The following is a 14,682-nucleotide window of genomic DNA, read 5'->3' on the forward strand; positions in this document are numbered from 1 at the left end:
TATCTTTATCATCATCGTCACATCATCCTCATCATCCTCATCATTGTTCTCATTTTTTCAGTCTTTTTCAATGATTTTCAGATAAATTGTCCTGTAACAAGGTGTTATTCTGACATTATTATTTCATATTTTATATTCTGTGGACAATTGTACTAGTTGATAAAACATCTGCCTTTTTTATAATTGAATAATTGTATTGGGATATAAGTTTATCTTCTATAAGCTCATTGAAAGCTCCTTTAGGACATCTCTAATACAGTAAAATAGGAAAGATATATACCTTATCCTGTTTGCTTTTTATTTCTCCTACTAGTCTTTCTATTTGTAAAGATTTTTTGTTCCGTGCAGCCTAGACCTTATAGGCTTTTAGTAAGGTAACATTAATTTAAAAACATTTCTCTTAATTTTTTTATGGATTGATGTTATTTTGAGCTGATTGTGAACAAGAATGCGGCTGTGTTAATGCTTTGGTTCTTATTTTTGTCATTGAAATTTAAAGACTATTTTAAGTACTACATTTGTAGTAAGTATATTTGTCATCTCTTAGTTTATGAACAACATCAAGCTTCTGATTTATAATTCCAACTACTCAATTATATCTTCTTTAGTATCTGGTAGATAATAAATTTTTGCAACATGTAGGATTATATTATATGGTTTCTACCACTTATGTAACCTGAATTGATCGTTAAGTCTGAGTCATTTAATGATAACCTTTTGGTAATTTCTGACAATTAACTGATTTGGATAATCAATTAACTGATTCAAGGTTATAGCTTATTTAGAATTGTAATTATGTACACTTCTGCTTTTATTATATCTCATTCTTTTCTGAGAGAGTTCAAAAAGAAATGGATCTGGGGCAAGGCACTAGCCCAGTGATGATTTTATGGCTTTATTTTATATTTAACTTTGTTTTTGTGAACCATTACTCAGTTAGATGAAATAACTGCATTTGTAACTGAATAAAAGTATTTGAATATAAGCTCACTTTTTGTTGATTGTGAATTCCTCCATTAGATTGTGAGATCCTTGAGCCAGGGACTAGCTTTTTCCTCTTTTTGTATCCCCAGTGTGTAGCATAGTGCTTGACACACAGTAGGTGCTTAAAAATATTGATTAACTGAATGATCCAATGAAAGATTCAATGTTACAGTATTGTTGTTGTTATTATTATTAATAATAAAGAAGATGGAAAACATAAAGCTATCAAGGAAAAAGCTATGGTTGAAAATGGTGATTCCTATTGGCATCCTGAAGTCAAAGTTGAATGGGAACACATTAAAAACAATGGACACCATTTAATATCAAACTTGATGACCACTATCAAGAACTCTAAAATAGACCAAAATAGATTTTAAAAGTATCTTTAAAGAAAAAGAGTAAGAGCAAAGCACAGAAATAGCTTTAAGGAACGATCTTAAAATAGCTAGAGTAAGATTAACATTTCCTTGTAAAAAGAAAGCAGAGAATGAATATCCATTCTTAGAGTACTTTATAAGACAGCCAGAAAACTTACAGAAATACTTTTGGAACAGGCAGACCCTACTTCATGAAACAATAGTAAAGGTTGTAAACAGCTACATCAATGATTTTATCCAATGTAGCCAACAGCAGTTATCTTCAGAAGAGGCATATGAAATGACTAAGATCCAAGAGTAGAAGCAAAAAGCCCTCCATGGGTGACCTCCACATGAAGTCAGTTTACACCATATAAAAAAAAATAGTGAAAAAATTCCAGAGCTATGTAAATTGATTTAGCAAAAAAGAAGGGTTCATGCTGATGATTTCAGACCAAGCCATTAATAACAAATTACAAAAAGTTTATCTTGAGGGAGCCAAGACTTATTGATCAGTGAAGATTATACAAAAAAATGGAAGGCATTTTGCTTGACATCACTGTAGTCTGTGAAAAATTTGCCCACCTGCTAAATACCTAGCAACAGGTAGCTAAATGATAAATCAGCAATTTGATGATCATGGATTGGGGAATGGTAAATCCCTGTACTAGTAGTAATAGACCTCAAATACTACAGTAGACCTGGAACAGTTTATCTGCGCTTAAGAGGGATCCAAAAAAAATTTTTAATATCTCCTGCCATGTCAAATATTCACAGATCAAAATCATGTAAGAATGGATGAAGTACATAGTATCCCTGTTGTCCTATATGCAATAGAGCTTTCCTGAAAATGTATTCAGTGAGCCTACAGAGGATAAAGCTTATGCCCTAATACTTTTAGTCAACTACAAAGAGCAATTATTGCTCTTTACAATAATCAACAGACTACTAATGAAAAGCAATAATAATATAAAATATAAGATAATCACAGCTATATATCAACTTGTCCCAGGACCATTTCTGTCGGAACTCCATCAAAAGAGATGAAATGAATAGCAATGTAACATAACATTGACTATATATAACAATGAATACCAAGTATCATAGTGGCAATAGCCTACGTTTGCATAATGAACTTCCATTACTGAACTTGCTTTGTACAACAACCCTTTGAGGTGGGTAGCACAAATGTTATCATTCTTATTTTGCAGATGTGGAGAAGGAGGTTCGTGGAATTTTAAAGACTCAGCCAAAGATCACACTAATAATAGATGGGGTCAGAACTCAGAATCAGGTTTTTTTTTACTCCAACTCTATTTCTTCTGTTAGCAAGACCCTGCTTTCAGTAACATTTATCCCCCCATTTGTCTGCTCGTTTTCTCATACAACATGTATTTATTGATTACATAATCTAAAAGCATTGGGGGATTTAAAGAAGTATAACATTTGCTTCCTGACCTCAGGGAACTTAAAAATCTAGGGGAGAATATAAAGTCAAATTACCGAAAACGACTATTTCTTTCATGACTACACTATTTGGTTTTTTGCTAGACTTCAGTGAACCACATGGGGGCTGAGTGACCCCTTGAGATTCTTTTTAACCTTATGATTCCACAGGTCTGTCTTATTTGGCTCTTGTACTGGATTTTCCTTCAGGCACGTAGGTCCTTAGAAATATTTGCTTTCAAGAAGCTATTTTCTCTGAGAAGCAGTCATCAATACCGCACTTTAAAGGATATTTTGTAGTAACAACTTCTAGGCAGCTGTACAATATTTTTATCTAAAGAGATAAAACTGAAGGTCTATTTGCTTTTTTCCCAAAAGAAAATGATTTACACTGTATTTCCTTTGAAGTCCTTGCCTAACAGGAAATAAGTACTTCTACTGTAAGTTTATTGTTATTCAAGAGCCAGCTGTTTAATGAGAGCCCTCCTTTGTCCCTATAGAAATCTGAAGGCTTTTACGTATGGTACTATGAAATTCTTCCTTCTCCTGACAAATAGAAATTTGTTTCAGTGCTATATACACCAACATTTTTAGATAAAATGGCAAAGAATCGAACATACCTTTGCTGAACAAGAAAGCAAAGTTGCAGTATAATAATTATAAAAATGTAGGGATCTGAATTTCACAGCAATATGAGACAATCATACATCAAGATTTTGTTGCAATCTACTAATTAACTAAAAGAAAGCTTTGGAGCTATATTTTATCGCTTCTCAGGTATGTAATTTGCAAATTCCATGCAAAACATTTCATTGTGTTTTGAGAGTGCATTCTTTTCCAAAGGGGTGGTCTATACAAAGCCATCCTTCTCAAGACCATTTAGAATCAACTTTCAAAGAAAGTTTATTCAATGTTGGCCGCATACAAAGTCCTTGGTTGGTAAAGGCAACTGTTTTGGGGACAAATTCTATCTTCATGGATTTATAAAAATCAATAAAAATCTGTAGAGATGAAATACAATGCTAACTTAGGTTTCTGTATTCATTTATTTGCTCCAGATTATAAAAACATGGTTCTACAGGTCTTACTGATCCTTTTTCTCCTTCAGTGTGATCAAATAAATAACCTGTTCCCCAAATATACCAATATACAAAAATACATGTTTTTGGTATAGCATTCCCTAAATCCATGAAATCAAAAAGAGTAAGTGTGGGTAATGTATGGTCCATGCCTAAGCATGCTTAAATGGAATTATTCAGCATGCCAAGCTCAGCACACAGATCAAAAGATGTTATCAAGTTATCTTTACTTAGCCCCAGACAGGAAAGATTCCATGGGAATTTTAAAGTAAAGGAAGCCTCCTGTTTACAAATGGGTTGTGTTAACGTTCATTAAAGTCAGATGTTTGAAACCTGGAACACATTATTTTTTCCTAAGAAACAATGTTTAAATAATATATGAACTTACAGGCCAGCCTGCAAATACCTATTTAATATATAATAGAACTGGACCATTGTATGCTTGCAATGAAAAATAGAGGGGAATAAGACTATTGCAATATTAGTAATTAACAAAAACAAATATAATTCAGCAAAAGTAAATTTTGTTTTTTCTGAAGATCATGAAAAAGAAAAATAGGATTAATTACATGAAAGAAACTTCTGAAAAGATTCTGAATGGGATTTATGGGCACTTTTCAAGGGCTTTAGAGGTTGATGGCATAGTTTTAAAATACTAGGTTACATTTCAAAACTTAGGATCCTATATTAAAATGTGGAAGGGACCTTAGAGGTCACCTGGTACAATCCCTCACTTCATAAATGGGGTCTAGAGAGGTGCTGCTATTTGCTGAGGACACAGGAATTTATGCATCAGAGCTGGGATTTGAACACTGGTTCTCTGACTCCAAATCTAGCCTTCTTTCCCCATCCCACACTGCCTCCTGTTTATGGATTTCCTTACCCTAAACACATTTATTGTGTTGAGATATTATAATTAGGATAATTTTAAGGGTCACAAAGAGAACTAAGAGAAGGAAAAATCTTACTTCGATAAAAGGACAGACTACAAGGGAATGAAAGGGGACTTCTTTACGTATGTCTGATTATCTGTGGTAGTTATGAGTTATGAAAAATTAAAGAGAGAGAGCTTCATCATGAGTAATCTAGTAGTTTACAGACAGACTCAGAGTCAGACAAAGCTGAGTTCAATTTAGCTTCAGGAATTTACTAGCTCTCTGACTGGCCAAGTCACCTAACCTCTCTGTGTCTCCATGTCTCATCAGCAAAATGTAAGGGTTGGACTCAGGAGCTTCTAAGCACCACTCTAATATTAAATTTACATTTCTATGATACTGTGACCTTTGATAGAGAAGAAATGAAGTGGTCAAAGGGTCAGAAAGTTCTCTGTTCCCACCAGCAGATAGCCCCACTGGGCTAGGACAGCTTTGTTGTCTAGAATGAGAGGACGAAGGTTGAGAGGAATTGTTTCAGGAGAGGTAAAGAGAGAGGCAGGCAAAAGTCCATTTGCATCTATAAAGATTTGAAGGTCAAGTGTTCATAATTCAGGAAATGTCTATATTATAAATTCTCATCTGAGCTAGGGTTATTTCAGCACTGTATAGCCTCTGAACTGTAGGTGATTATCAACACTCAAGAAAAACACTCTTTTCAAGTACATGAGCAAATTCGCCATGTCACGAAATGAGACATTTTTTCCTATGTTCTGATTTTATGATTGAAAAATATGTGCAGAGGAGAGGAAGAGGGAGAGAAAGCAAGGCTATGTTGTGGTTAACTAAGGGGAAAGTTATGAAGCAGCTTTAAAAATGACACCAGGGTTTATGCTTCTTGGCACCCATATTTGATCTTAGATTTTCATCTTCATGATGGCAAACCATTGTGATTGGTGTACATGATAAAAGAGAAATGCCAATCACTCACTGATTTGGTGCCTTCCTACATTTTCTGAAGGTCATTTGCAGTTCAGTGGCACTATTTCACTTGATCTTTAAAGAAAAATATATAACTTGCCAGTTCCGAGAGTAAAAGTGAGAAACTCAACCTAATTTTACTCTCATGCCCATATGAGTAGAAGTCATTCTCAGACAGTTGTTTCTGATATTCTCATTATTTGTTCTTGAATTTTGTGCTGAAAATATTTAACACTTGTTCTTCTGTGATTTAGGCTTTATATTATTAATTCATTCTCAATGATAGTTGCTTTTGGTGCCAAGAATAAAGAACTCTTATGGTTGATGACCAAGTGTCATGAGATTTGATAAGCAGACTTGGAAAATGCTCACAGTGGGGCCACATAGATATCAAGAATTCATTGGGCAGAAAGAAGATTGTGTTGTATGATCATACTGTCTTTCACCAGTGAGTACTGACTTTTAAATACCCTTTGGTACATCACAACACATCTCAAATAGAATAATTAACATCCTGAATATAGTAGTATGGCCACATTTAATTATCAAATGGCTACTTTCCCTTGGGATATTTGACAGCTGGCTGAAATGTTGGTGCTCATTTAAAGCCAAAAAGAAGACCTTTGACTTGAGGAAAGGTCACCAAATTGCCATTTATTAAATATAAGTGCTAAATGTCTAAATTAAAGGGAGGAGAGGCTGGAAGGATAGCAGACTAATTGGCATCTAAAAGTTTTCAAGAAAAATAAAATTGAATTTGGGGATGATGGGAAAATTATATTAGGGATGAGAAGATCCTCAGTCAATGTTACCTACAATGAGAAGGATTTACATGCAGAATATCCTACATTCAGAAGAGAGTAAAAAAATTTGAAACTCTCTTGATCATTAAGTACATGCTCAGATTTGCCAAACTTAGCACATATAGGAAAGGTTTTACTAACTAGAGAAAATAGATTGGAGGAAAAGTCAGGAAAATACACCCATTGAGATGTTATTTTCTTAAAAAATGATGGAATGAGACACAAACCTAGTAAATCTGATATAGTAGTACTGGAAATTAAGTGCTTAACCAACTGTGTCTATTACTGATGCTTTCTCTCTTTAATATCACCTTAAAACTAGGAATTATTTATATTTTTGTGACAAAAAAGAAACAGAAAAGCAATATAGTACAGTGTATAGAGGGCCAGCTTTATGGTCAGGAAGGCCTGGGGTCAAGTTTTGCCTCTGATGAGTATTGATCTTCTTACCATGGTCATTCAATCTCCCAGTGCCTCCAGGAAATGCTTGAAAATGATAAATTACAGATGTGTTACTAAGACTGTGAAATATTCCCACCTAGGAGTTCCTCCTGTCTCTTATCCTAGCAGAAAAAAAATCATAATTTTAGACTACCCCTACCAAAATGTCAACAATATATACATACACATACATGCATACACACACATATATGAACATGTAGAATTGTTTCTCAATGGATTAACTATTTTCATTTTTGTTCAAAGAAATCCAGGTGTTTGTACTTACTATGTAAGAACTATGGCCACAGCATCGTTCAATACGCTTTCCCCAAAAAGGAGTGTGTACAGATCAGTATCAACATGTAGTTCATGGAAAATAGCCAGTACCGTCACTAGGAAAAAGCAAACACATATACACACAGTGAGTCACAGAGACACAAGGGCACCATTCCCACAATTTTATATTACCCACTACCACCATCCCCAATCATTTATTTCCCATTTTCATAGCTATGTACCAGTTGCCCCCCATCCCTAGAATACTCTGCCCCCTTACCTCCATCTTTTAGTTTTCTGGTTTCCTTCAAAAGTCAACTTTTAAAATCCCATGTCCTACCAAAAAATTCTGGTCAAGTATCATACGTAAACATTTCTGCTTCTCTCCCCCAGCTATTTGTTCACTCCCTGTTGCCCACATTTTGTATAAAATTATTTATGTTTAAGGTGTCTCCCCTAAAAGAATTTCATTTCCTCTCCCTAAAGACCATTTCTTTTTCTTTTTTCTTTCTGGTCTTTCTATTCCTAGTACCTAGCACAATGTCTGGTACATAGTAGGCATTTAATAAATGTTTGCTGTTTGATTAATCAAATAATAATGCTGCTATGTTATTGCATTCATAGAAGAGAAAAGATAAAGGAGATTGAAATAAGTTCTTGGTGAATCCCTGTAAGATGGAGGAAAGGCTGGTTGCTGTCCTTTGTACTTGAAGAGGACCAAAATGACATCACTATATCATGCTCTACGTACATAGATAGACTTCAGAAAGATGGCTCTAAAGCCTTAGATTTCTCTTAACAAATGTCCCAATGTTACTGGGATAAGTGAGATTTTTCAAATGTATTGTTTGATATTATAGTTATACTAGGACTTCAATATGGAGTCAGGTGTAGTTCTAATGCTCATAAAACAAATAAATAATAAGGAGACAGTTTGTATTTTTCTTCTGTTCTGACTCATTCTAATTATGTATTAAGCAATTAATGGTCACAGCTTCTGATTGGATAAGATGCCAGGCTGATTGCAGCAGCATGTGACTCACTCTTCTCCTGCTGCCTCAGAGAGACAACTCAGATCCTCAGCCAATTTCTGGTCTTGATAAGGAAACTCTCCTACCAGAGCCTGGTGTTGATAAGTGACCCTGGGAATCTCCCTAACACATCTGGATCTGATTAGGAATTCCATTCTTACATTTGGTATTGATTACTTGTCCTCAACCCAGTCCATTTTGGGGGTATAAAACTTCCCTTTATGACCCCTTACTCTGAGACTATGTTTACCTCAGATCTTTGTCATGATATATGTCTCCCATCCCCTCAAACTGAGGTAGTTTCTTTGCATCTGTGAGGCCAAACTTCCTTCTGTCTAGATTGTCGTGTGTGTGTGTGTGTGCACGTGTGTGTATACTTTTTTCTCCCTCCTTGTTACACTGCATAATAACAAAGCTTATGTTTGTACTAGCTTCCCAAGTATCATTTTTCTATAAATCCTTAAATCCAGGTCTTTGCTTTACCATGAGCTGTGAGGCAAAATAAAGCAGTGAGGCCACAGGTGGTTATTTAATTATACTCTGACTCCATTTGTCTATTGATACAGGAAATGGTACTGTCTTGCCTTAATTCATAGGATCCTAGGTTTAGAACTGAAAGGGACCTCAGAGGCTAGACAAGTCAAACATGCTGCCCACAACCAGAACCAGATTAAAATGTAACTGGGAAATATTTAACAAAATAAACAAAAATACAACACAGATAATGTTAATATAGAACATAGATAATGTTAATATGTGATTTTCTAAGTCAATATGGAGCCTGCAGGGATCCTTATCTACAATCTAGTAGACTCTCTTTCTACTTGAGTTTGATACCGCTGATTTAAACCAACTCCTTCATCTGCAGAACTACCTCTTACACATAAAAGTCTTTTACCAACAAGCATTTACTAAGCACTTTCACGTGTAAGGCACCGCTTAATGTTGAAAATATAAAGAAAGGCAAAAATTAGGTCCCTGTCCTCAAGGAACTTACATTCTAATAAGATAAACAGTGTTACTTTTCTTTTCACACCTTTCTTGAATTACACTGATTCACTTTACAGAACAGTAGTCTTCATATAAATAATTAGCAAATATGTACATAGAAAATATATAGTGTAAATGGGATTGGGAGAGAAGACACTGGAGTTTGGGGTATGTGGTAGGATTGGAAATGCCACTAGTTAGTGGGATGTGAGCCAAGTCTTATAGGAAGCCTGGGAAACCCAGTGGTGGAGATGAGGAAGGATAACATTCCAAGTAGGAGGGACAGTCAGTAACAAAAGGTTGGAGTCAGGAGATGGAGTGTTGTGTGCCAGAAGTGGCAAGAAGGCTAGTACTTCTTCATTGTAGATTATGGGGAGAGCAATAAAGTGTACAAAACTGAGAGAGGTGGGAGGGCCGCATTAAAGACCAGAGGATTTTTGTATTTGAAACTGGAAGTAATAGGGAGTCACTGGAGTTTGTTGAATGGCGAAGAAAGGAGTGATATGGTTAGACCTATGCTTTGTTGGCTGAGTGGACAAAGGTCTAGAAGGTGGAGCAAGTTGAGGCCAAGAGACCAGTGAGAAGGCTATTTCAATAGTCCTGGTGTAAGGTGATGAGGACTTGCACTATAGTTGCAGCTGTGTGAGTAAAGAGGGGAGATATTGTGAAGGTAGAAATGATGAGACTTGGCAACAGACTGTACATGCAGGATGAGTACAAGTGAAGATGATACTGGAGTTGAGAGCCTGGGCAATGGGAAACGGTGTTAATGTCTTTAAAAGTAATAAGGAAATTGAGAAGAGTAGAGGGATTGAGAGGAAAGATAATGTTTTGCTTTGGATATGTTGAGCTTGAGATATGTGTGAGATATCTAATTCAAGATACTTAATAGGCAGTTGGTAATGGGAAACATGAAGTCATGAGGGGCATTAGGGCTGGATAAATAGTTCCGAGAATCATCTGAACAGAAATGATCATTGAACTCATGGGAGTTGATGAGATTACTAAATTAGATGACATAAAGAAGAAAAAAAGGCTCGGAACAGAGCCTGACCTGGAGGAAAATCTGGCAAAGGAGAATGAGGAGTCATCAGATAGGTAAAAAGAGCTAACATTTACATAGTGCTTAAAAGTTTGCAAAGCATTTTATATTTGACACAACAACTCTATGAGGTAGCTGCTATTATTATCCAGAATTTACAGATGAGGAAACAGAGGCATAGAGAAGTTAAATGATTTGCCTAGGGTTACATAGCTAGAGAATGTCTATGGTAGGGTTTGAACTCAGATCTTCTTGACTCCAAGTCTTGCACTCTATTGAATCATCTATCTTCATCTTGTCCTTCCCTCCATGATGATACTTTTCCATTTGCCTGGAATATCTGTAGATCTCCCCAAGTTCTTAAACTAGCCTCTGAAGTGCTAATTGATAGGATCACAGACTTAGAACCAGAAAGGGCCATAGCTCATTTGAACTTTGTATCTCCCTCAGTCCCAAGAACAATGCTTCTATATACAGTAAAAACTTAATCTATGGCTGTTGAATGATTGAATCCTTGCCCGCTGCCTCTTTCCTCAGAGCACAGGGTGAGCTATCCTTGCCCTTGCTGTATCCTGATCTATCCTCCTGACCCATCCTTTCATGAGCTACAGGTACTTGTCCTGTTCACATTGGTTTTCTGTCTCAGATCGCCAGTGATGTCTGGCCACTAGCTAATGTCAACAAATAAGCATAGAGACCCACTGAGACGTTAGTTTCTTTGGTCCCTTTTGCTACCCTGCCCCCAACTTGTCCTCATACCTTAGGTCAGGATTCTTGTTGAGTGACTCAGCTGGGATGGCTTAGTGGACTCCTGGCACCGATCATCCCTCTCCCTAGTGAATGATTCCTGTCTTGTCCCATTAGTTACAAATGGTGGGGCATGTGTGTGTGGATGTGGGTGTGGGTGCAGGAAGGGTAGCAATCTGGAAAACTGTCAGAGCAGTTAAATGGCTCTTAGAGGTTAGATTGTCCCATTCCCTGTGTCTCACTTTTTTTTGAAATCACTCACAAAAGGATAACTGACAAGGCAGTCAGGGCTTGGTGTCAGGATGACTGCATTCAAATCATAACTGAGATACTTACTAGAAAAATAGTTGTACAAACCAGAACAAGTCACTTAACCTGACTCAGCCTCACATCTGTAAAGTGAGGATAATAACAGCACATCTGTAAGGTGAGGATAGTAATAGCACCCACTTCACAGAGAGATTGTTAGGTTCAAATGAGATCGCACACATAGAGCACTATATCAATTCTTACTACTACTGCTACTACTACTACTGCTACTACTACTACTACTACTACTGCTACTACTACTACTACTACTACTACTACTACTACTACTACTACTACTGCTACTGCTACTAGTACTACTACTACTACTACTACTACTACTTGGGATGTAGAGTGTGTTCAGGGAGGACCCTTTGGTGTGATGGCTGCCAAGTCCTTTTCAGGGCTGTTTCCACCTTTGGTCCTCACCTGTTACACCAAATTTCACCTGTGGCTCCAAGAAGCTGCAGCATGAGCAGCAACCACCCCCTGGTAAACTGTTTTGGCAGGTGGGCCAAACCAGGTTGAGGGTAACTAAGGGGTCTCAGACCCATTGGTGAGTTAGGGAGGTGTCTACCCTAAGCATATGAAGACTTCCTCTGGTGAAATGGATGGATGAGAACAATTTGTTCCAAAGGTCATGAAGGCAGATGAAGCAGGCCTTGTGGAGTGCTTAGAGCTTGGTTAAACACCAAAGATGGCAAGGTCATCCACTGCATTCTGAGCCATTGCCAACCATCCTAACTCTGTCCTGCCACTGGACTATGATGACTCTGGAGGAGAGAGTGAGGCTGATGACTTTGTGCAACTCTCCCTCACTTAAATACAATTTACGCAGGAATCAAAAGACATTATCCATATCATTTTACTATTATGCCTCAAAGTCCTGTGGTGACAGGCAAGTGATGAAGCAGCAAGTGTGGATATACTGGGAGCTGTAGTCATAACCCTCCACACAGGTGGCCTAGGCTATAGTTTCTCACTGGAAGAACCAGTGGGACTTGGCAGTTCCCTGGGTGTCTGAGCAGTGTTTTAAGGATCACACTGCTCACCTCCTGGTATGAGGAAGGGGTCTAGAAAAGGTGCCCTAAACAGTGGCTGCTTACCCAACCCTGGCCTGATTACCGCAGCAGGCAGGGAATTCCACTATGTGGTCAAAATACAAAAAAAAATGTACAAAATCATCTGCAAAAATGATTCCACTCACCATCGGCACATGGAACATGCTCACACTTATAGACAACACAAAATCCAGTAGATCTGAAAGAACTGCTCTTGTTGCAAGAGAACTCAACCGGTATTGCATCCAATAGCAGCGCTGAGTGAAACAAGGTTGACAAATGAAGGCCAGCTTATTGAAGCTGGAGCTGGATACACATTTTTGTGGAGTGGGCACAGGGAAGGGGAGCGCCGTGAAGCTGGCATGGGTTTTGCAATCAAAACTAATCTAGTCAGCAAGTGGGTATGCCTGACAAAAGGAGTCAATGATAATCTCATTACAATGTGATTGCCACTCACAGGAAAATGCCATACCACCATCCTCAGCGCCTATGTTTCCACCATGACGAACCCAGATGAGGTCAAAGAAAAATTTTATGAAGACCTAGAGACTCTTATCATCAATGTGCCAAAAGAGGATAAGCTTATAATTGTGGGTGACTTTAATGCTAGAGTAGGCTTAAACTATGAGACTTGGCAGAGTCTTGGGGAGGAATGGAGTTGGAAACAGCAACAGCAGTGGTCATTTACTGCTGAAGACTTGTGTATAACATGACCTTCTCATCACCAACACTGTCCTCCATTTACCTAAACACAATAAAACTTCATGGATGCACCCTCACAGCAAACATTGGCATCTAATAGACTATGTGATTGTAAGAAGAAGAGACAGACAAGATGTGAGAGTGACAAAGGCAATGTTTTGTGCAAAGTGCTGGACTGATCATAGACTTATCCTTTCCAAGCTAAATATTCACATTCATCAAAAGTGCCATCCCCAAAGCAAAATGACTATCAGAAGAATTAATGTTAACAAAATAGAGCTCTTCTCTGAGCATGAACAGCTTGTTACTAACTTGGAGGGAAAGTTGAGCCAACACATAGTTGGCAAAAGTGGAGCAGAAAAGAGTGTGCAGCTTTCAGAGATTTGGTGTACAGCACTGCATGTGCTCATCTGGGTCAGAACACTCACAAACACCAAGACTGGTTTGGTGAAAATGATGGGGAAATTCAGAAGCTGCTGAATGAAAAACGAGAACTCCACAGGATATACCAGCAGGATAGTTCATCCACCTCTAAGAAGGCAACATTTAATTCCAAAAACAAAGTACAAGCAAAGCTTAGAGAGATGCAAGATTCTTGGCTCGGTAAGAAGGCAAATGAAATGAATTCTGATTTTATGATTTATGAATTTATGATTCCCTGAAAGCTATTTATGGACCAAAAACCTATGTTGCATCACAACTACTCAGTGCTGACGGAGTCACATTGATTGGTGATAAAGCCATGATCCTAAAAAGATGGGCTGAACACTTCCATAGTGTTCTCAACAGACCATCATCAATCAATGCTGATGCCATTGACTGTTTACCTCAGGTTGAAGTCAATCCCTCCTTAGCTGAACTTCCAACTAAAGAAGAGGTTTTGAGCCATTAGGCTCCTTTCATGTGGAAAAGTACCTGGTGATGATTCTATTCCAGCTGAGATTTACAAGGTAGAGGGACCATTGCTCATACAAAAGCTGACTGAAATTTTCCAGGTTATATGGCAAGAGGAGGTTATCCCCTGGGAGTTCAAGGATACCTCCATTATTCATCTCTATAAAGGTAAAGGGAATACATTGTCCTGTGACAATCACAGGGGGAATCTCCCTCTTAATCACTGCTGGCAAAATTCTTTCTAGAGTTCTCCTTAATAGGCTGATCCTTCACCTGGAAGATGGTCATATACCTGAAAGCCAGTGTCACTTCAGAAAGTGCTGAGGAACAGTCAACGTAGTATTTGCTGCCCAACAACTCCAGGAGAAATGCCAGGAGCAGAACAAAGGTCTGTATACAACATTTGCAGATATGACCAAGGCCTTTGACACTATTAGTCATGAGGGCTTATGGAAAATATGTCAAAATTTGGTTACCTGGAGAAGTTCATCAGTATTGTATGTCATTTCATGATGGCACGTTTGTCTGAGTCTCTGATAGTGGACAGTGCTCTCATGCTTTCCCGGTCACCAATGGAGTGAAACAGGGCTGTGTGCTTGCTCCCCATGTTTTTTAGCATGATGTTTTCAGTCATGTTGACAAATGCTTTCAATGAGGATGAACACAATGAG

General features: G+C 37.7%; 1 protein-coding gene across 1 annotated transcript in view; it reads right to left on the reverse strand.

The window, feature by feature from the left end:
* The window catches only part of SLC9A9 (solute carrier family 9 member A9), a 727,593-nt gene that overhangs the window by 481,125 nt on the left and 231,786 nt on the right, over positions 1 to 14,682 (reverse strand). Inside the window, exon 6 of the mRNA XM_072618220.1 lies at positions 7,249 to 7,354. Within this exon, the coding sequence (XP_072474321.1) occupies positions 7,249 to 7,354 (106 nt within the window). The remainder of the gene's footprint in view (positions 1 to 7,248; positions 7,355 to 14,682) is intronic.

The sequence above is a fragment of the Notamacropus eugenii genome, chromosome 6 (assembly GCF_028372415.1).
Source record: "Notamacropus eugenii isolate mMacEug1 chromosome 6, mMacEug1.pri_v2, whole genome shotgun sequence".
Lineage (NCBI taxonomy): Eukaryota > Metazoa > Chordata > Mammalia > Diprotodontia > Macropodidae > Notamacropus > Notamacropus eugenii.